We start from the raw sequence: 21,791 nt of genomic DNA, 5'->3' as shown, positions 1-21,791 counted from the left end.
CAACAACTCACTTCACAGGCCCTTTCATCTACAACAGACTGCATACTCGCCCTTGTCTCCAAAACTTTTGCATTTACCCCCCTAGCCACCCCATCCGTGAACACATTAAACAACCTTGGGGACATCACACACCCCTGCCTTAGACCAACATTCACTGGGAACCAATCACTCTTCTCTTCCTACTCATATGCATGCCTTACATACTTGGTTAAAACCTTTCACTGCTTCCAGGAATGTACCTCCCACACCATATACTTTCGAAACCTTCCACAAAGCATCTCTATAAACCCTATCATATGCCTTCTCCAGATCTATCAATGCTACATACAAATCCATATGTATTTCTCACACATCCTTTACCACTTCTGAAACCACACTGCTCCTCCCCAATCTGATGCTCTGCATATGCCTTCACCTTCTCAATCAGTACCCTCCCATGTAATTTCCCAGGAATACTCAACAAACTTATACCTCTGTAATATTAGCATTCACCTTTATCCCCTTTGCCTTTGTACAATGGCACTATGCATGCATTCTACCAATCCTCAGGCATTTTGCCATGGTCCAAACATACACTGAATATCCTTACCAACCAATCAACAACACAGTCACCCCCTTTTTTGATAAATTCCACTGCAATACCATCCAAACCCACCACCTTGCCGGATTTAATCATCCACAAAGCTTTCAATACCTCTTCTCACTTCACTAAATAATTCTCCCAGAGCCTCTCACTCTGTACACCACCCTGGCCAGAACACCCTATATTTGCCACTCTATCATCAAACATCCAACAAACCTTCAAAATACTCACTCCATCACTATCTTTTATCACTTCCCCACTTGCTCCCTTCACTGATGTTCCCATTTGTTCTCTTGACTTACTCACGTTATTCACCTTTCAAAACATCTTTTTAGTCTCTAAAATTTGATGATACTCTCTCACCCCAACTCTCATTTGCCCTCTTTTCAGCTCTTGACCTTTCTCTTGACCTCTTGCCACTTTCTTTTATACATCTCCCGGTCATTTACACTACTTCTCTGCAAATAATCATCCAAATGCCTCTCTTTTCTCTTTCACTAACAATCTTACTTCTTCATCCCCCCACTCACTACCCTTTCTAATCTGCCCACCTCCCACCTTTCTCATACCACGTGCATCTTTTGCACAAGCCATCACTGCTTCCCTGAATACATCCCATTCCTCACCTACTCCCCTTATGTCACTCTCATCTTTTGCCACTCTCTACTCAATAGAAGCAGAAGTGAGTCACACTGTGGGGGAGGGGGAGGAAGGTTCTAGGAGCAATGAAAAATGTGTGGAACGAGAGATCGTTATCTTGGAGAGCAAAAACAGGTTATGTTTGAAGGAATAGTAGTTCTGACAATGTTATATGATTGCGAGGCATGGGCTATAGATTGGGTTGTACGGAGGAGGGTGGATGCATTGGAAATGAAATGTTAGTGGACAATTTGTGGTTTGATCGAGTAATATAAGGGTAAGAGAGATATGTGGAAATAAAAGGAGGATCTTTCAGAGAGGAGAAGAGGGTGTTGAAATTGTTTAGACACATTGAGAGAATGAAAGAAGAAAGATCGACAGAAAGGTTATATGTGTCAAAGATGAAGGGAAGGAGAAGCGGGAGACCAAATTGGAGGTGGAAGGGTGGAGTGAAAAAGATTTTGAGTGATCGGGGCCTGAACATACAGGAGGGTGAGATGTGTGCAAGGAATAGAGTGAATTGGAACGATGTGGTATACTGGGGTCAACGTGCTGTCACTGGACTGAACCAGGACATGTGAAGCATCTGGGGTAAACCATGGAAAGGTCTGTGGGGCCTGGATGTGGGTGGGGAGTTGTGGTTTTGGTGCATTGCACATGACAGCTAGAGATTGAATGTGGCCTTTTTGTCTGTATTTCTGACGCTACCTCGTTGAAGCATGGGATATACATTCATATGCAGACGTTACATACATACACATGTACATATTCATACTTGCTTGCCTTCATCCATTCCTGTCACTTCCCCGCTCCACATGTAAACAGCATCGCTGTTCCCTGCCTCAGCGAGGAAGCACCAGGAATAGAGACCAAATGGCCACATTTGTTCACATTGAATCTCTAGCTGTCATGTGTAATGCACCGAAACCCCAGCTCCCCTCTCCACATCTAGGCCCCACAGCCTTTCCATGGTTTACCCTAGACGCTTCACATGCCTTGGTTTAGTCCATTGACAGCACATCGACCCCAGTATATACCACATCGCTCCAATTCACTCTATTCCTTGCATGCCTCTCACCCTCCTATATGTTCAGACCCTGATCACTCAAAATCTTTTTCACTCCATCTTTCCATCTTTGATTTGGTCTCCTGCTTCTCCTTTTTCCTTCCACCTCAGATTCATATATTGTCTTTGTCAATATTTCCTCACTCATTCTCCATATATCCAAACCATTTCAACACACCCTCTTCTGCTCTCTTAACCACATTCTATATATTTCCACACATCTCTCTTACCCTTCCATTACTTACTCGATCAAACCATCTCACACCACATATTGTCCTCAAACATTTCATTCTCAACACATAATCCTATTCTGTAGCCCATGCCTCGCAACCATATAACATTGTTGGAACTACTATTCCTTCAGACATAGCCATTTTTGCTCTCCAAGATGACATTCTTTCTTTCCACACATTTTTCATTGCTCCCTAAACCTTCACCTCCTCCCCCACCATGTGACTCACTTCCATGGTTCCATTCACTACTAAGTCCGCTCCCATATATCTAAAACACCTCTTTCTTTCCAATTTTTCTCCATTTAAAATTACATCCCAATTAACTTGTCCCTAAGCCCTTCTGAACCTAGTAACCTTGCTGTTATTCACATTTACTCTCAACTTTCTCCTTTCACACACTTTACCAAATTCAGTCACCAACTTCTGCAGTTTCTCACTCGAATCAGCCACTAGAGCTGTATCCTGTGTGAACAGCAGCTAACTTACTTCCCAGGCCCTCTCATTCTCAACAGATTGCATACTGGTCCCCCCTCTCAGAACTCTTGCATTTACCTCCCTAACCACCCCATCCATAAACAAATTAGATAACCATGGGAACACCACACACCCCTGCTGAAAACTGACATTCATTGGGAACCAATCACTCTCCTCTCTTCCTACTCATACACATGCCTTACATTCTTGGTAAAAACTTTTCACTGCTTCTAGCAACTTACTTCCCACACCATATACTCTTAAGTCCTTCTAGAAAGCATCTCTGTCAACCCTGTCATATGCCTTCTACAGATCCATAAATACAAATCAATCTGCTTTTCTAAGTACTTCTCACACACATTCTTCAAAGGAAACAGCTGATTCACACATCCTCTACCACTTCTGAAATCTCACTCCTCCTCCGCAATCTGATGCTCTGTCTCCCATAATTTCCCAGGAATACTCAACAAACCTATGCTTATGTAGTTTAAGCACTCACCTTTATCTCCTTTGCATTTGTACAATGGCACTGTGCATGCATTCCGCCAATCCTCAGGTACTTCTCCATGGTTCATTGAATATCCTTACCAACCAATCAACAACACAGTCACCCCCTTTTTTACGAAATTCCACTACAATACCATCCAAACCTGATGCCTTTCCAGATTTCATCTTCCGCAAAGCTTTCACTAAAACACCTCTTAACCAAACCATTCTCCCTGACCCTTTCACTTATCATACCACCCCAACCAAAACACCTTATATATGCTACTCTATCATCAAACACATTCAACAATCCTTCAAAATACACCCTCCTTCTCCTTCTCACTTCATCACTACTTGTCTTTACTTTCCCATTTGCCCCCTTCACTGATGTTCCCATTTGTTCTTGTCTTACACACATTATTTACCTCCTTCCAGAACATGTTTTTATTCTCCTCAAAATTTGATGATACTCTCTCACCCCAACTCTCATTTGCCCTCTCTTTCTACCCTTGCACCTTTCTCGTGACCTCTTGCCGCTTTTCTCTTTCACTAATAACTTTCTTTAACAACTTTACTTCTTCATCCCACCTGTCTCTGCCCTTTCTAATCTGCCCACCTCCCACATTCCTCATGCCTCTTGCATCTTTTACACAAGTCATCACAATTTTCATAAATACATTCCATTCCTCACCCACTCCCCGCATGTCATTTGCTCTCACCTCTTGCCATTCTACACTCAATCTTTCCTGGTACTTCCTCACCCAAGTCTCCTTTCCAAGCTTGCTCACTTTCACCACTCTCTTCTCCTCAACATTTTCTCTTCTTTTTTTGAAAACCTCTTCGAATTTTCACTTTTGCCTAGGCAAGATAGTGATCAGACATCCCCCCAGCTGCCCCTCGCAGCACATTAGCATTCAAAAGTCTCTCTTTTACACTCTTATCAATTAATGCATAATCCAATAATGCCCTTTGACCATCTCTCCTACTCACATACATGTGTCGCTCTTTTTTTATATATTTATTTATTTTGCTTTGTCGCTGTCTCCCATGTTAGTGAGGTAGCGCAAGGAAACAGACGAAAGAATTGCCCAACATACCCACATACACATGTATATACATACACGTCCACACACGCAAATATACATACCTATACATCTCAATGTGTATATATATATATATATATATATATATATATATAGCCAGAGGTTGAACCATTATGTGACATTCTTTTTTTTCATTCATTTCAATCTAAAAGTTTGTTTTCTAAATTGTTTCTTACATTTTTCATATGTATATATATGTATGTGTGTGTGTGTGTGTGTATGTGCGTATGTGTGTGTATGTGTGTGTGTGTGTATATGTATATATATATGTATATTATCCCTGGGGATAGGGGTGAAAGAATACTTCCCACGTATTCCTCACGTGTCGTAGAAAGCGACTAGAGGGGACGGGAGCGGGGGGCCGGAAATCCTCCCCTCCTTGTATTAACTTTCTAAAATGGGAAACAGAAGAAGGAGTCACGCGGGGAGTGATCATCCTCCTCGAAGGCTCAGAGTGGGGTGCCTAAATGTGTGTGGATGTAACCAAGATGTGAAAAAAGGAGAGATAGGTAGTATGTTTGAGGAAAGGAACCTGGATGTTTTGGCTCTGAGTGAAACGAAGCTCAAGGGTAAAGGGGAAGAGTGGTTTGGAAATGTCTGGGGAGTGAAGTCAGGGGTTAGTGAGAGGACAAGAGCAAGGGAAGGAGTAGCAATACTCCTGAAACAGGAGTTGTGGGAGTATGTGATAGAATGTAAGAAAGTAAATTCTCGATTAATATGGGTAAAATTGAAAGTTGATGGAGAGAGGTGGGTGATTATTGGTGCATATGCACCTGGGCATGAGAAGAAAGATCATGAGAGGCAAGTGTTTTGGGAGCAGCTGAATGAGTGTGTTAGCGGTTTTGATGCACGAGACCGGGTTATAGTGATGGGTGATTTGAATGCAAAGGTGAGTAATGTGGCAGTTGAGGGAATAATTGGTATGCATGGGGTGTTCAGTGTTGTAAATGGAAATGGTGAAGAGCTTGTAGATTTATGTGCTGAAAAAGGACTGATGATTGGGAATACCTGGTTTAAAAAGCGAGATATACATAAGTATACTTATGTAAGTAGGAGAGATGGCCAGAGAGCGTTATTGGATTACGTGTTAATTGACAGGCGTGCGAAAGAGAGACTTTTGGATGTTAATGTGCTGAGAGGTGCAACTGGAGGGATGTCTGATCATTATCTTGTGGAGGCTAAGGTGAAAATTAGTATGGGTTTTCAGAAAAGAGGAGTGAATGTTGGGGTGAAGAAGGTGGTGAGAGTGAGTGAGCTTGGGAAGGAGACCTGTGTGGGGAAGTACCAGGAGAGACTGTGTACAGAATGGAAAAAGGTGAGAACAATGGAAGTAAGGGGAGTGGGGGAGGAATGGGATGTATTTAGGGAATCAGTGATGGATTGCGCAAAAGATGCTTGTGGCATGAGAAGAGTGGGAGGTGGGCTGTTTAGAAAGGGTAGTGAGTGGTGGGATGAAGAAGTAAGAGTATTAGTGAAAGAGAAGAGAGAGGCATTTGGACGATTTGTGCAGGGAAAAAATGCAATTGAGTGGGAGAAGTATAAAAGAAAGAGACAGGAGGTCAAGGTGCAAGAGGTGAAAAAAAGGGCAAATGAGAGTTGGGGTGAGAGATTATCAGTAAATTTTAGGGAGAATAAAAAGATGTTCTGGAAGGAGGTAAATAGGGTGCGTAAGACAAGGGAGCAAATGGGAACTTCAGTGAAGGGCGTAAATGGGGAGGTGATAACAAGTAGCGGTGATGTGAGAAGGAGATGGAATGAGTATTTTGAAGGTTTGTTGAATGTGTCTGATGACAGAGTGGCAGATATAGGGTGTTTTGGTCGAGGTGGTGTGCAAAGTGAGAGGGTTAGGGAAAATGATTTGGTAAACAGAGAAGAGGTAGTAAAAGCTTTGCGGAAGATGAAAGCCGGCAAGGCAGCAGGTTTGGATGGTATTGCAGTGGAATTTATTAAAAAGGGGGGTGACTGTATTGTTGACTGGTTGGTAAGGTTATTTAATGTATGTATGACTCATGGCGAGGTGCCTGAGGATTGGCGGAATGCGTACATAGTGCCATTGTACAAAGGCAAAGGGGATAAGAGTGAGTGCTCAAATTACAGAGGTATAAGTTTGTTGAGTATTCCTGGTAAATTATATGGGAGGGTATTGATTGAGAGGGTGAAGGCATGTACAGAGCATCAGATTGGGGAAGAGCAGTGCGGTTTCAGAAGTGGTAGAGGATGTGTGGATCAGGTGTTTGCTTTGAAGAATGTATGTGAGAAATACTTAGAAAAGCAAATGGATTTGTATGTAGCATTTATGGATCTGGAGAAGGCATATGATAGAGTTGATAGAGATGCTCTGTGGAAGGTATTAAGAATATATGGTGTGGGAGGCAAGTTGTTAGAAGCAGTGAAAAGTTTTTATCGAGGATGTAAGGCATGTGTACGTGTAGGAAGAGAGGAAAGTGATTGGTTCTCAGTGAATGTAGGTTTGCGGCAGGGGTGTGTGATGTCTCCATGGTTGTTTAATTTGTTTATGGATGGGGTTGTTAGGGAGGTAAATGCAAGAGTCCTGGAAAGAGGGGCAAGTATGAAGTCTGTTGGGGATGAGAGAGCTTGGGAAGTGAGTCAGTTGTTGTTCGCTGATGATACAGCGCTGGTGGCTGATTCATGTGAGAAACTGCAGAAGCTGGTGACTGAGTTTGGTAAAGTGTGTGGAAGAAGAAAGTTAAGAGTAAATGTGAATAAGAGCAAGGTTATTAGGTACAGTAGGGGTGAGGGTCAAGTCAATTGGGAGGTGAGTTTGAATGGAGAAAAACTGGAGGAAGTGAAGTGTTTTAGATATCTGGGAGTGGATCTGTCAGCGGATGGAACCATGGAAGCGGAAGTGGATCATAGGGTGGGGGAGGGGGCGAAAATTTTGGGAGCCTTGAAAAATGTGTGGAAGTCGAGAACATTATCTCGGAAAGCAAAAATGGGTATGTTTGAAGGAATAGTGGTTCCAACAATGTTGTATGGTTGCGAGGCGTGGGCTATGGATGGAGATGTGCGCAGGAGGATGGATGTGCTGGAAATGAGATGTTTGAGGACAATGTGTGGTGTGAGGTGGTTTGATCGAGTAAGTAACGTAAGGGTAAGAGAGATGTGTGGAAATAAAAAGAGCGTGGTTGAGAGAGCAGAAGAGGGAGTTTTGAAATGGTTTGGGCACATGGAGAGAATGAGTGAGGAAAGATTGACCAAGAGGATATATGTGTCGGAGGTGGAGGGAACGAGGAGAAGAGGGAGACCAAATTGGAGGTGGAAAGATGGAGTGAAAAAGATTTTGTGTGATCGGGGCCTGAACATGCAGGAGGGTGAAAGGAGGGCAAGGAATAGAGTGAATTGGAGCGATGTGGTATACAGGGGTTGACGTGCTGTCAGTGGATTGAATCAGGGCATGTGAAGCGTCTGGGGTAAACCATGGAAGGCTGTGTAGGTATGTATATTTGCGTGTGTGGACGTATGTACATGTGTATGGGGGGGGGGGGTTGGGCCATTTCTTTCGTCTGTTTCCTTGCGCTACCTCGCAAACGCGGGAGACAGCGACAAAGTATGAAAAAATATATATATATATATATATATATATATATATATATATATATATATATATATATATATATATTTTCTTTTTCTTTCATACTATTCACCATTTCCCGCAATAGCGAGGTAGCATTAAGAACAGAGGACTGGGCCTTTGAGGGAATATCCTCACCTGGCCCCCTTCTCTGTTCCATCTTTTGGAAAATTAAAAAAAAAAAAACGAGAGGGGAGGATTTCCAACTCCCCGCTCACATGGTGGCTGATTCATGTGAGAAACTGCAATGTGTGTATATATATATATATATATATATATATATATATATATATATATATATATATATATATATCAGCTGGTGGCTGATTCATGTGAGAAACTGCAGAAGCTGGTGACTGAGTTTGGTAAAGTGTGTGAAAGAAGAAAGTTAAGAGTAAATGTGAATAAGAGCAAGGTTATTAGGTACAGTAGGGTTGAGGGTCAAGTCAATTGGGAGGTGAGTTTGAATGGAGAAAAACTGGAGGAAGTGAAGTGTTTTAGATATCTGGGAGTGGATCTGGCAGCGGATGGAACCATGGAAGCGGAAGTGGATCATAGGGTGGGGGAGGGGGCGAAAATTCTGGGAGCCTTGAAGAATGTGTGGAAGTCGAGAACATTATCTCGGAAAGCAAAAATGGGTATGTTTGAAGGAATAGTGGTTCCAACAATGTTGTATGGTTGCGAGGCGTGGGCTATGGATAGAGTGGTGCACAGGAGGATGGATGTGCTGGAAATGAGATGTTTGAGGACAATGTGTGGTGTGAGGTGGTTTGATCGAGTAAGTAACGTAAGGGTAAGAGAGATGTGTGGAAATAAAAAGAGCGTGGTTGAGAGAGCAGAAGAGGGAGTTTTGAAATGGTTTGGGCACATGGAGAGAATGAGTGATGAAAGATTGACCAAGAGGATATATGTGTCGGAGGTGGAGGGAACGAGGAGAAGAGGGAGACCAAATTGGAGGTGGAAAGATGGAGTGAAAAAGATTTTGTGTGATCGGGGCCTGAACATGCAGGAGGGTGAAAGGAGGGCAAGGAATAGAGTGAATTGGAGCGATGTGGTATACCGGGGTTGACGTGCTGTCAGTGGATTGAATCAGGGCATGTGAAGCGTCTGGGGTAAACCATGGAAAGCTGTGTAGGTATGTATATTTGCGTGTGTGGACGTATGTATATACATGTGTATGGGGGTGGGTTGGGCCATTTCTTTTGTCTGTTTCCTTGCGCTACCTCGCAAACGCGGGAGACAGCGACAAAGCAAAAAAAAAAAAAATATGTGTATATATATATATATATATATATATATATATATATATATATATATATATATATATATATATATGTCAATGTGCTGAGAGGTGCAACTGGAGGGATGTCTGATCATTATCTTGTGGAGGCTAAGGTGAAGATTAGTATGGGTTTTCAGAAAAGAAGAGTGAATGTTGGGGTGAAGAAGGTGGTGAGAGTAAGTGAGCTTGGGAAGGAGACCTGTGTGAGGAAGTATCAGGAGAGACTGTGTACAGAATGGAAAAAGGTGAGAACAATGGAAGTAAGGGGAGTGGGGGAGGAATGGGATGTATTTAGGGAATCAGTGATGGATTGCGCGAAAGATGCTTGTGGCATGAGAAGAGTGGGAGGTGGGCTGTTTAGAAAGGGTAGTGAGTGGTGGGATGAAGAAGTAAGAGTATTAGTGAAAGAGAAGAGAGAGGCATTTGGATGATTTTTGCAGGGAAAAAATGCAATTGAGTGGGAGAAGTATAAAAGAAAGAGACAGGAGGTCAAGAGAAAGGTGCAAGAGGTGAAAAAAAGGGCAAATGAGAGTTGGGGTGAGAGACTATCAGTAAATTTTAGGGAGAATAAAAAGATGTTCTGGAAGGAGGTAAATAGGGTGCGTAAGACAAGGGAGCAAATGGGAACTTCAGTGAAGAGCGTAAATGGGGAGGTGATAACAAGTAGTGGTGATGTGAGAAGGAGATGGAATGAGTATTTTGAAGGTTTGTTGAATGTGTCTGATGACAGAGTGGCAGATATAGGGTGTTTGGGTCGAGGTGGTGTGCAAAGTGAGAGGGTTAGGGAAAATGATTTGGTAAACAGAGAAGAGGTAGTAAAAGCTTTGCGGAAGATGAAAGCCGGCAAGGCAGCAGGTTTGGATGGTATTGCAGTGGAATTTATTAAAAAAGGGGGTGACTGTATTGTTGACTGGTTGGTAAGGTTATTTAATGTATGTATGACTCATGGTGAGGTGCCTGAGGATTGGCGGAATGCGTGCATAGTGCCATTGTACAAAGGCAAAGGGGATAAGAGTGAGTGCTCAAATTACAGAGGTATAAGTTTGTTGAGTATTCCTGGTAAATTATATGGGAGGGTATTGATTGAGAGGGTGAAGGCAGGTACAGAGCATCAGATTGGGGAAGAGCAGTGTGGTTTCAGAAGTGGTAGAGGATGTGTGGATCAGGTGTTTGCTTTGAAGAATGTATGTGAGAAATACTTAGAAAAGCAAATGGATTTGTATGTAGCATTTATGGATCTGGAGAAGGCATATGATAGAGTTGATAGAGATGCTCTGTGGAAGGTATTAAGAATATATGGTGTGGGAGGCAAGTTGTTAGAAGCAGTGAAAAGTTTTTATCGAGGATGTAAGGCATTTGTACGTGTAGGAAGAGAGGAAAGTGATTGGTTCTCAGTGAATGTAGGTTTGCGGCAGGGGTGTGTGATGTCTCCATGGTTGTTTAATTTGTTTATGGATGGGGTTGTTAGGGAGGTAAATGCAAGAGTCTTGGAAAGAGGGGCAAGTATGAAGTCTGTTGGGGATGAGAGAGCTTGGGAAGTGAGTCAGTTGTTGTTCGCTGATGATACAGCGCTATGGATAGAGTGGTGCACAGGAGGATGGAGGTGCTGGAAATGAGATGTTTGAGGACAATGTGTGGTGTGAGGTGGTTTGATCGAGTAAGTAACGTAAGGGTAAGAGAGATGTGTGGAAATAAAAAGAGCGTGGTTGAGAGAGCAGAAGAGGGTGTTTTGAAATGGTTTGGGCACATGGAGAGAATGAGTGAGGAAAGATTGACCAAGAGGATATATGTGTCGGAGGTGGAGGGAACGAGGAGAAGAGGGAGACCAAATTGGAGGTGGAAAGATGGAGTGAAAAGGATTTTGTGTGATCGGGGCCTGAACATGCAGGAGGGTGAAAGGAGGGCAAGGAATAGAGTGAATTGGAGCGATGTGGTATACAGGGGTTGACGTGCTGTCAGTGGATTGAATCAAGGCATGTGAAGCGTCCGGGGTAAACCATGGAAAGCTGTGTAGGTATGTATATTTGCGTGTGTGGACGTGTGTATGTACATGTGTATGGGGGGGTTGGGCCATTTCTTTCGTCTGTTTCCTTGCGCTACCTCGCAACCGCGGGAGACAGCGACGAGGTATAAAAAAAAAAAAATATATATATATATATATATATATATATATATATATATATATATATTATCCCTGGGGATAGGGGAGAAAGAATACTTCCCACGTTTTCCCTGCGTGTCGTAGAAGGCGACTAAAAGGGAAGGGAGCGGGGGGCTGGAAATCCTCCCTTCTCATTTTTTTTCTTTGTTTTTTAATTTTCCAAAAGAAGGAACAGAGAAGGGGGCCAGGTGAGGATATTCCCTCAAAGGCCCAGTTCTCTGTTCTTAACGCTACCTCGCTATCGTGGGAAATGGCGAATAGTATGAAAAAAAAAAAAAATATATATATATATATATATATATATATATATATATATATACAAACGCAGACATATACATATATACACATGTATATAATTCATACTGTTTGTCTATATTCATTTCCATCGCCACCCCGCCACATATGAAATAACAACCCCCTCCCCCCGAATGTGCGTGAGGTAGCACTAGGAAAAGACAACAAAGGCCACATTCACTCACACTCAGTCTCTAGCTGTCATGCATAATGCACTGAAACCACAGCTCCCTTTCCACATCCAGGCCCCACAGAACTTTCCATGGTTTACCCCAGACGCTTCACATGCCCTGGATTGACAGCACGTGGACCTCGGTATACCACACCGTTCCAATTCACTCTATTCCTTGCACGCCTTTCACCCTCCTGCATGCTCAGGCCCCTATCACTCAAAATATTTTTCACTCCATCTTTCCACCTCCAATTTGGTCTCCCACTTCTCCTCGTTTCCTCCACATCTGACACATATATCCTCTTGGTCAATCTTTCCTCACTCATTCTCTCCATGTGACCAAACCATTTCAAAACACCCTTTTCTGCTCTCTCAACCACACTCTTTTTATTACCACACATCTCTCTTACCCTATTATTACTTACTCGATCAAACCACCTCACACCACATATTGTCCTCAAACATCTCATTTCCAGTACATCCACCCTCCTCTGCACAACTCTATCTATAGCCCATGCCTCGCAACCATATAACAACCATATACCCATTTTTGCTTTCTGAGATGATGTTCTCAACTTCCACACATTCTTCAACGCTCCCAAAACTTTCGCTCCTCCCCCACCCTATGATTCACTTCCTCTTCCATGGTTCCATCCACTGCCAAATCCACTCCCAGATATCTAAAACACTTCACTTCCTCCAGTTTTTCTTCATTCAGACTTTCCCCCCAATTGACTTGTCCCTCAACCCTACTGTACCTAATAACCTTGCTCTTATTCACATTTACTCTCAGCTTTCTTCTTTCACACACTTTACCAAACTCAGTCACCAGCTTCTGCAGTTTCACACACGAATCAGCCACCAGCGCTGTATCATCAGCAAACAACAACTGACTCACTTCCCAAGCTCTCTCATCCACAACAGACTGCATACTTGCCTCTCTTTCCAACCTCCCTAACAACCCCATCCATAAACAAACTAAACAACCATGGAGACATCACACACCCCTGCCGCAAACCAACATTCACTGATAACCAATCACTTTCCTCTCTTCCTACACGTACACAAGACTTGCATCTGAGATAAAAACTTTTCACTGCTTCTTACAACTTGCCCCCCACACCATATATTCTTAATACCTCCCATAGAGCATCTCCATCAACTCTATCATATGCCTTCTCCAGATCCATAAATGCTGCATACAAATCCATTTGCTTTTCTAAGTATTTCTCACATACATTCTTCAAAGCAAACACCTGAACCACACATCTTCTACCACTTCTGAAACCACACTACTCTTCCCCAATCTGATGCTCTGTACATGCCTTCTCCCTCTCAATCAATACCCTCCCATATAATTTCCCAGGAATACTCAACAAACTTATACCTCTGTAATTTGAGCACTCACTTTTATCCCCTTGGCCTTTGTACAGTGGCATTATGCAAGCATCCCTCCAAACCTCAGGCACCTCACCATGAGTCATACATACATTAAATAACCTTACCAACCAGTCAACAATACAGTCACCCCCTTTTTTAATAAATTCCACTGCAATACCATCCAAACCCGCTGCCTTTCCGGCTTTCATCTTCTGCAAAGCTTTTACTACCTCTTCTCTGTTTACCAAATCATTTTCCCTAATCCTCTCACTTTGCACACCACCTCGACCAAAACACCCTATATCTGCCACTCTATCATCAAACACATTCAACAAACCTTCAAAATACTCACTCCATCTCCTTCTCACATCACCACTACTTGTTATCACCACCCATTATACCAGGTATTTCCAATCACCAGTCTTTTTTCAGTGCACAGATCCTCAAGTTCCACTTTCAGTTTTACCCATATCAGTCTAGAATGTACATTTTTACACTTCATCACATACTCCCACCACTGTTGCTTCAGGAGTAGTGCTACTTGTTCCTGAGCTCTTTTCCTCTCACAAACCCCTGACTTTACTCCCAAGATATTCCCAAACCACTCTTCCCCTTTACCCTTGAGCTTCATATCACTTAGAGCCAGAACATCGTGGTTTCTTTCCTCAAACATACGACCTATCTCTCCTTTCTTCTCATCTTGGTTACATCCACACATTAAGGCACCCCACCCCAAACTAAGTCTTCAAGGAGGATGAGCACTCCTCACTTGACTCCTTCTTCTGTTTCCCTTTTTAGAAATTGAAGTATATATTATTATTTTATTTTTATTTTTATACTTTGTTGCTGTCTCTCACCTTAGTGAGGTAGTGCAAGGAAACAGACGAAAGAATGGCCCAACCCACCCTTATACACATGTATATAAATAAATGCCCACACACGCACATATACATACCTATACATTTCAACGTAGACATACATATACATACACAGACATACACATATATACACATATATACACATGCACATATTCATACATGCTGCCTTCATCCATTCTCATCACCACCTCACCATACATGAAATGGCAGTGCCCAACCCACCCACATACACATGTATATACATAAACGCCCACACACGCACATATACGTACCTATACATTTCAACATATACATACACAGACATATACATATATACACATGCACATATTCATACATGGTGCCTTCATCCATTCCCACCGCCACCTCACCACTCACAAAATGGCAGTGCGCACTCTAGGGTGCCCCCCTGTTCCTAGCACGCCTTTCACCCTTCTGTATGTTCTGGCCCCAATCACTCAAAATCTTTTTCACTCCATCCTTCCACCTCCAATTTGTCTCCCACTTCTCGTTCCCTCCACCTCTGACTTATGTATGTGTGTGTGCATATATATAAATCTTAAATTTTAGATATTATTATAGGAATTACCAGACTCTCTTACATGTGGTAACAATGGAAGTGAAAAGTTACATTTCAAAAGGAGTCCCTTATTTCCCTTTCTACAGATTGAAGCACACCCATGAAGCTGTAGGTTCCCCTGAAAATGGGTTCCTGTTTTTTTTTTTCAATTAATCTGTATTGTATAAATACTTATCATGAAAGCTTCATCTTGAAAACCCTCAAACTCTGCAGTTGAGTTTTGTAGTGAGCAGTTCTTTATCAAACCTTTTTATTTGCTTGCTAGGTGACTTCCCATCACCTTTTGCAGATCACAATGTGTGGATCCTTATAGATGCAGTTGACCTCTGAATCACCACACAACACCCTGACACTACTTAAGTAACAACAGAGATGCAACATTATATCACACAATCAGAACACTGGCTCACTTAAAACACAAATTGTTTACAGCCCCACAGAAATCCACTACCACTTTCCATACCCTTGGAAGATATTGAATGGTTTATTACTTCAGCTTCAACAGAACTCAAACCATTCAGGATATCACATTCGACACTCATATGGTATTAACTCTGTGCAATGTACATCAACACAAAGGCCATAAACAAACTAGATTCTCTTAAAGCACTTACCAGCAAGTCTTGGACAGAAAAGAGAATACCTTAATATCCTTTACAAGCAGTTCATGAACTTCATCCCAAAAATAAAACTGCAAAGCACCCAAAACAAGACTGAATAATCACTGGCTGCCTAGCAACTGTAAACACCCAACAGCTGCATTAGCAGATATGATACTTTCAGTACAATCTCACTCCAGTTTACTTAGCACTCAGTTCGTAGCAACTCAAATTACACCATAACCAACACCAACACAAAGGTAGATACAGAACACTTAACCCCTGCTTCACATTTCAACAACCTATACTCATACATTCCCCTACCCCAGCAACATTTACAGTGGCAAAACATATACTCACAGTAATGTCTTGCAATACTCATAGTAATGTCATGTGAAGCACTGAATAACTGCCTTCCCAAACAAGACTTATACTCCACTCCTTCAGATATGAACCTATTTGAAGCTACACATCCAAGGTATGTGCAAGGTACACATTGCATTCTACACATCACCCATCTCTGCAGCAATATAAGCACCAACTCAGTATATCAGAAGATCCCCTCATGCCCAAGATGTAACTTTCTTACTGAATTTCTCTATTCTTGCATCATTTAGCCATACACACATCACCACACTTCTTGAAGAAGACTTGTGGTCACATCTGGTGTGGGAGCCTTATAGAAGGGGGTCTTGAGGCAGGCAAGTATATGAATACATTATGGGTGTTACCAGACTCTGCCTGAAAGAAGTCACCTTCAACAAGGCTAAATGACTGTTGCTGAATGGAATGGAGTACACTCTGATCAAGGACCTTCTCATTCCAAAGAAATCTATCATTTCCCTGTCCCTCTGTGGAGTGCAGTCTTGAAGCTGCAGGAGTCCCATTAAAGAGATTTTGGAGTTGTATGATAATGATATATGTATGTGTGTGTGTGTGTGTGTGTGCTGTTCCATCTATGTATTTACATGCATACTTTTAAGCATTTTTGAATAATGTTAAAACATTTTTATTGACTTGATTTTATTGATTGGACATTTGTAGCCAATAAGTATTTCTGCTTGTTTTTAAATTTCATCATATCACAAAATCAGTATGAAAAGATATATTTTTCATTCTGTTTTAGTATTTTATTTGATAAGACACTTTGGAAGTGGTGAAATCAGAAGAAAGGCTTCTCTACTGTCTTCATATATAGCTTTTGGCATATTTTACCAGTTTACGAAAAAACAATGAATAGAGATGTAGATATTGGCATTCTAATCTAAAATTCATGATAAGAGTATAATGGTACAAGAATTTATATTTTTCTTTTACAGAGATACAGAGGAACAGAGATTTCTACAAGAGTACTGAGGTTCGGCCGCCTTTCACCTATGCTTCACTCATAAGACAGGTCAGGATATACAGTTTTAAATTCTTGTAATTCTGATCTTTGTTCACAGTACTTGATTTAGAAACTGTGCACATTGGTACCAAGAGCAGAGAGGGAACATTGTGCTTGGTAATAAGTTATCAAATTTGTTTGACATCAGTATCATTGTGGAAGAACTAATTTTTTTTTCCATCTCCAAAGAGAATTTAGAGTATAAGTCTTTAAACGAGTACTAACTAATATGAAAGCATTATTATTGATATGTAAGCTTAGGACCCTTTTATGGGGTTCCTGCAGCTTCAAGGCTCTGTGTGGGAAGAAAGTAATTGGGCTCATTTTAGGCTACAGGGTCCTCTGTATTAAGTGCCACTTTTGTTTTGGTCAGAGACATTAAGTTTCCATGAATTCATGATGTCTGCTTGAATTGCAGCCTCTAAAAAGCATCTCTTTAAATTAAACATCGTGCTTCTACATTAATGAATTCATGGTCTGTGTACTGTGGCATTTAAACTTTTAAATTTGAATGACAGTAAAATATGCATGTCATGTAGGGCACTTACCTCAAGCAGGATTATTCTTCAGCAGAGAGGTAAAAATCTCTTATTGTATCAAACAGTACCACATTGAAGGGAAGATGCACTTTTCATTTGGGTGAGAATAATAGTCAAGTTAATTAGGGTGACTTAGAACTCATTATATGTACATGAACCATATTAGGTTGATTAAAATGAATACATTTTTTCTTTTCAGGCTATCATAGAAGCTCCAGATAAGCAGCTGACCCTAAACGAGATATACAATTGGTTCCAAAATACATTTGCCTACTTCAGACGCAATGCTGCTACATGGAAGGTGCGTAGTGGGGCACCTCAGCTAGATATTATGCTCCTCTGTTGGCATTGCTGTTTTACTTTTACATTGTTTACATTTTAAGTTTGATTTAGAAACTTAAGCATTTATGTAAATACAATATGATTTCCATTATTAGGCCCATCTTCTAAATTTTTTTTGTCTTAAGAGTTTTCAACAGTATGATTACCAGGGAGATATAGTTGGTTATTGTATGTGAATTAAGAGCTGAAGAAAATTAATTGCTGTTTTACCCTTTCACATTCACAGAGTCCATGTGTTATAATTTAAGGTGACAGGAGTTACTTCTGTACAAGCATTGTCAAAATAATACACAGGTGTAAATTACTAATTAAAGATAATTCCCTAAAGTATATTTTTTTAGGGTTTGCAGCTACTCTTGGTTACATCATGATTTTTGCACTAAAGAGTCCTGTATTTTTAGATTTTTTTAAGCTACTATAATCTCTGTAATTCACGTAATTTAATTAATCTATTATGTAATTAGAAATCTTGACTGGTCAGATTTAGATTTATAAACTTTCTTCCTTGTTTTTGTAATGGTCATATTAGTGCAAATTGTAGCAGTTCAGATATTGTGATATTTAGAGTAAAGTTATATAATAAGTTTAAAATCCTAATTGTCAACCTTTTGGTTGTGCTAGTGACAGTGGCTGCATACCGTGCTCGCACCATCCGTTTTATCCCTTATTAATATTGATACTTTTATCTCCTTCATGGGATCTATTGGAAGTTGTACACAGGCATACACACCCAGAACCTCGGCCCCTCCACTGCCCGCAGGCATTAAGTCTTTCTCATCTCCTGTGTGTTTGTCTGTCCTCGAGTGCCTGCCAGAGATCAGACATGACTTTCAGTTTCCCAGGACACTTTGCTTTTTATTGCTAGCACCAGTAAAGCACTTTGAGTTCCCCTTTGAACTGCCGTCTTGCTGATGGCTGCCGCGTCTTGGCGAGTTATGACAGGCCTGGTCTCTTGACGCTCATAGTGTAGAGTATTACTTCTTTATTTATGCATTGCATTGCATGGTGCCACAGGCGAGTACTGAACAGTTGAGACCAAAGTTTCTAGTTTTTATCTTTATTTATGAATCTACAGCATGAAAGCGAGTAACATTTTGAAAAATTAATTTGATTGCACTGTAGCCAGTGTAACAATTACAAGTATTATTTTAGGCCAGTAACACTGATTAGCTGCTGCTTTTGGCTGCTCCATAGATCCAGGAATAATCCATTTTATTTTCATTATTTGTTGTTTTGGTTATTAATTTGCTTTGTGCTTACTGTTTTGTGTATTGTTCCGTTTAGAATGCCGTCCGCCACAACCTGTCCCTTCACAAATGTTTCATGCGTGTGGAGAACGTCAAGGGCGCAGTGTGGACAGTGGATGAAGTGGAATTTTACAAGAGGCGACCTCAGCGCTGCGCCACTGGGTATGTTACCCTTCACAACCTGCACCCTTTCCTGATCATGCCTGCCGCCGCCCCCCCTGGCAAACCCACGCCCTCCGCTCTCTGTGGCCCCTCACAATCAAGAGTTACCAGTGTTTTGGTAGAGTGAGAGAGCGGAGGGCGCTCACTGTATGTCTCTCCACCAGGGGCCTTATTTTATGGGCGTGTGGGTGGGCTTTTCACCTTTTTTTCTCTAGAGTTTTTCTTGTGCTTTGACTTTTTCTCTCTTTTTCTCTAATGTCGTTGTTGGTGGTCCAGAATGCGATCCGCACCAACCTCTCGCTGCACAAGTGCTTTGTGCGCTATGAGGACGACTTTGGCTCGTTCTGGATGGTAGACGACGCAGAGTTTGTGAAGCGACGCCACCTGTCCCGCGGCCGTCCCCGGAAATACGAACCCAACACCCCACCACCACCTCACCAAACCCTCCACCTGGGGCTTCCGCCAACCCAAGGGGCCCACGTGGCCTTCCATGCGGCATTCCCGCCCCTGTCAGGGCCGCCCCCACCCCCACAGTAAGCACTGCTCACTGGCTCAGCAGCAAAACTGCCACGGGTGGGCGGGGACCACCCATCATGGTGCCTTCAATCTCCCCGCCCGCCCGCCTGCACTCCCGCTCCACCCACCCACTCACATCCACTCACATCCCTTCTTCCTAATGCTCTTTCCTTCATATATTTCTGTGCAGTCATCAGACCTACTCTTCTTCGCACAGACATGGTTCTTTGCGTCATATTCTCTCATCATTAGTGACTTCTTATTTAGATTTCGCTCCTTACTTGTACCCAATAATTTCCATGTTCATGGTAGTAATGTGATAAATTTACCACCAGGCAGTTGTGAAGCTTCACAGATGAGTTTCTTTTTTTTTCTTTTTGAAAAATTATTCATTCAGTTCATTAGTATCTTAGATCTTTAACACAAAATACCATTGTAACAAGTATTCATAACTGTAACATGAGGTAACTTTACTAGTGCTTAGGTTTGCTTCACAATATGCTTTTTTTTCTTTAATGAATGAAAATGTGTGATTACATATGACTGGTTGTCTTGTGTACAAGAGGGTATGTTAACAGTGAAAAAGTGTTGGTATACATGTTTTTATGTGTACAGGATGAATGGACTCATTACTCTTAGATAAAAGGAGGATCAGGGCTGGCTTTTCCGAATGATCTCTTATCCAGTTTTTAAGATACAAAATTTTCTTACACCTGTTCCAAACACTTGACACACACCAACACTATAAACATATTGCAGACCAAGCACCCTCACATGTCAACACCATCTTCATGAAAATTAGCTTAACCATTTTGTACCCACACAAGCCTTATGAAATGTAGAAATTATTGAAAAATATAATAGAAATGCAAAGATATTGTTATAAATACATTATGAATTTATTTGAAACATGGCAAAGAAAGAGCTGTAAACCCTTGAGAATATTGAAATTGGTGTGTCATATTTTCCTTTGATTTGTTAGTTGCAATGATGATTAATCTATGACCCCCTTTACAGGTTCTTGAAGCTTCAATGCTGTAGTATAATCACTAACATGGATATGATTTTTAACTTCTTTGGATTGAGAAGTTCCCAACAAAATCCACCTCCATTTTGTCTACTGACAATGATACAATCTTTCCAGTACAACTTTTCTCTCACAGTCTGGTAAAGCCTTCCAATGACATACAAAGAAATGTCTTTAATTGAGCAATCTATGGTGTGGGTGAAATTTTTTTCGTTCAGAAAATTGCCGGTATCTCAACACTAAATCTTTCTTTCTTTCTTTCAAACTATTCGCCATTTCCCACATTAGCGAGGTAGCGTTAAGAACAGAGAACTGGGCCTTTGAGGGAAATCCTCACCTGGCCCCCTTCTCTGTACCTTCTTTTGGAAAAAAAAAAAAAAAATAATAATGAGGGGAGGATTTCCAGCCCCCCGCTCCCTCCCCTTTTAGTCGCCTTCTACGACACGCAGGGAATACGTGGGAAGTATTCTTTCTCCCCCTATCCCCACCAAAAAAACAAAGTTCAAGGGGATTGCAATAAAGTTGGTGAAATACACCTGTTTATATCAACAATTCATTGTTGTGTGTGGTTTTTTTTTTTTTTTTCCATACCCCCATCTTAGTGAGATGGTGTAATGGACAGATGACTGGGCCTTCGAGGAAAAAGTCCTCACTTGGCCCCTTTTTCTGTTCCTTCTTTTGGAAAAGTAAAAACAGAAGGGGAGAATTTCCAGCCCCCTGCCCCACCCCACTTAGTTGCCTTCTACAACACACAGGAAATATGTGGGCAGTATCCTTTCTCTCCTATCCTCAAGGATAGTATTTTAATGAATTTGTATCCTGATCTCCAACCTGATGATGCATTGCTGAAAAATGCATGTTTTTCAAGGGAATAACAAATTCCCTTTATGAAATGAAACAGCGTTGTATAAGAAAAATAAAATGACCTAGAAACAAGTAATATAGCCCTCATCTTACCTATGGAGAAATAACAAAATTCCAATGATAGCATGTTAATAAGACTGTAGTAAGCACCACACCATTTGGTTTGGCAAATCTTACTTGGCAGCTCT

At 41.5% G+C, this 21,791-nt stretch overlaps 1 protein-coding gene across 1 annotated transcript in view; it reads left to right on the top strand.

Annotated features, from left to right (window-relative positions):
* The window catches only part of FoxP (forkhead box P), a 712,908-nt gene that overhangs the window by 631,496 nt on the left and 59,621 nt on the right, over positions 1–21,791 (top strand). The window contains exons 15-17 of the mRNA XM_071660484.1: positions 16,839–16,915; positions 17,645–17,746; positions 19,072–19,196. Of these exons, the coding sequence (XP_071516585.1) occupies positions 16,839–16,915; positions 17,645–17,746; positions 19,072–19,196 (304 nt within the window). The remainder of the gene's footprint in view (positions 1–16,838; positions 16,916–17,644; positions 17,747–19,071; positions 19,197–21,791) is intronic.

Source organism: Panulirus ornatus, chromosome 71 (assembly GCF_036320965.1).
Source record: "Panulirus ornatus isolate Po-2019 chromosome 71, ASM3632096v1, whole genome shotgun sequence".
Classification (NCBI taxonomy): domain Eukaryota; kingdom Metazoa; phylum Arthropoda; class Malacostraca; order Decapoda; family Palinuridae; genus Panulirus; species Panulirus ornatus.
Note: the sequence above shows the minus strand (reverse complement) of the source record. Positions and strands in the feature narration are given on the sequence as shown.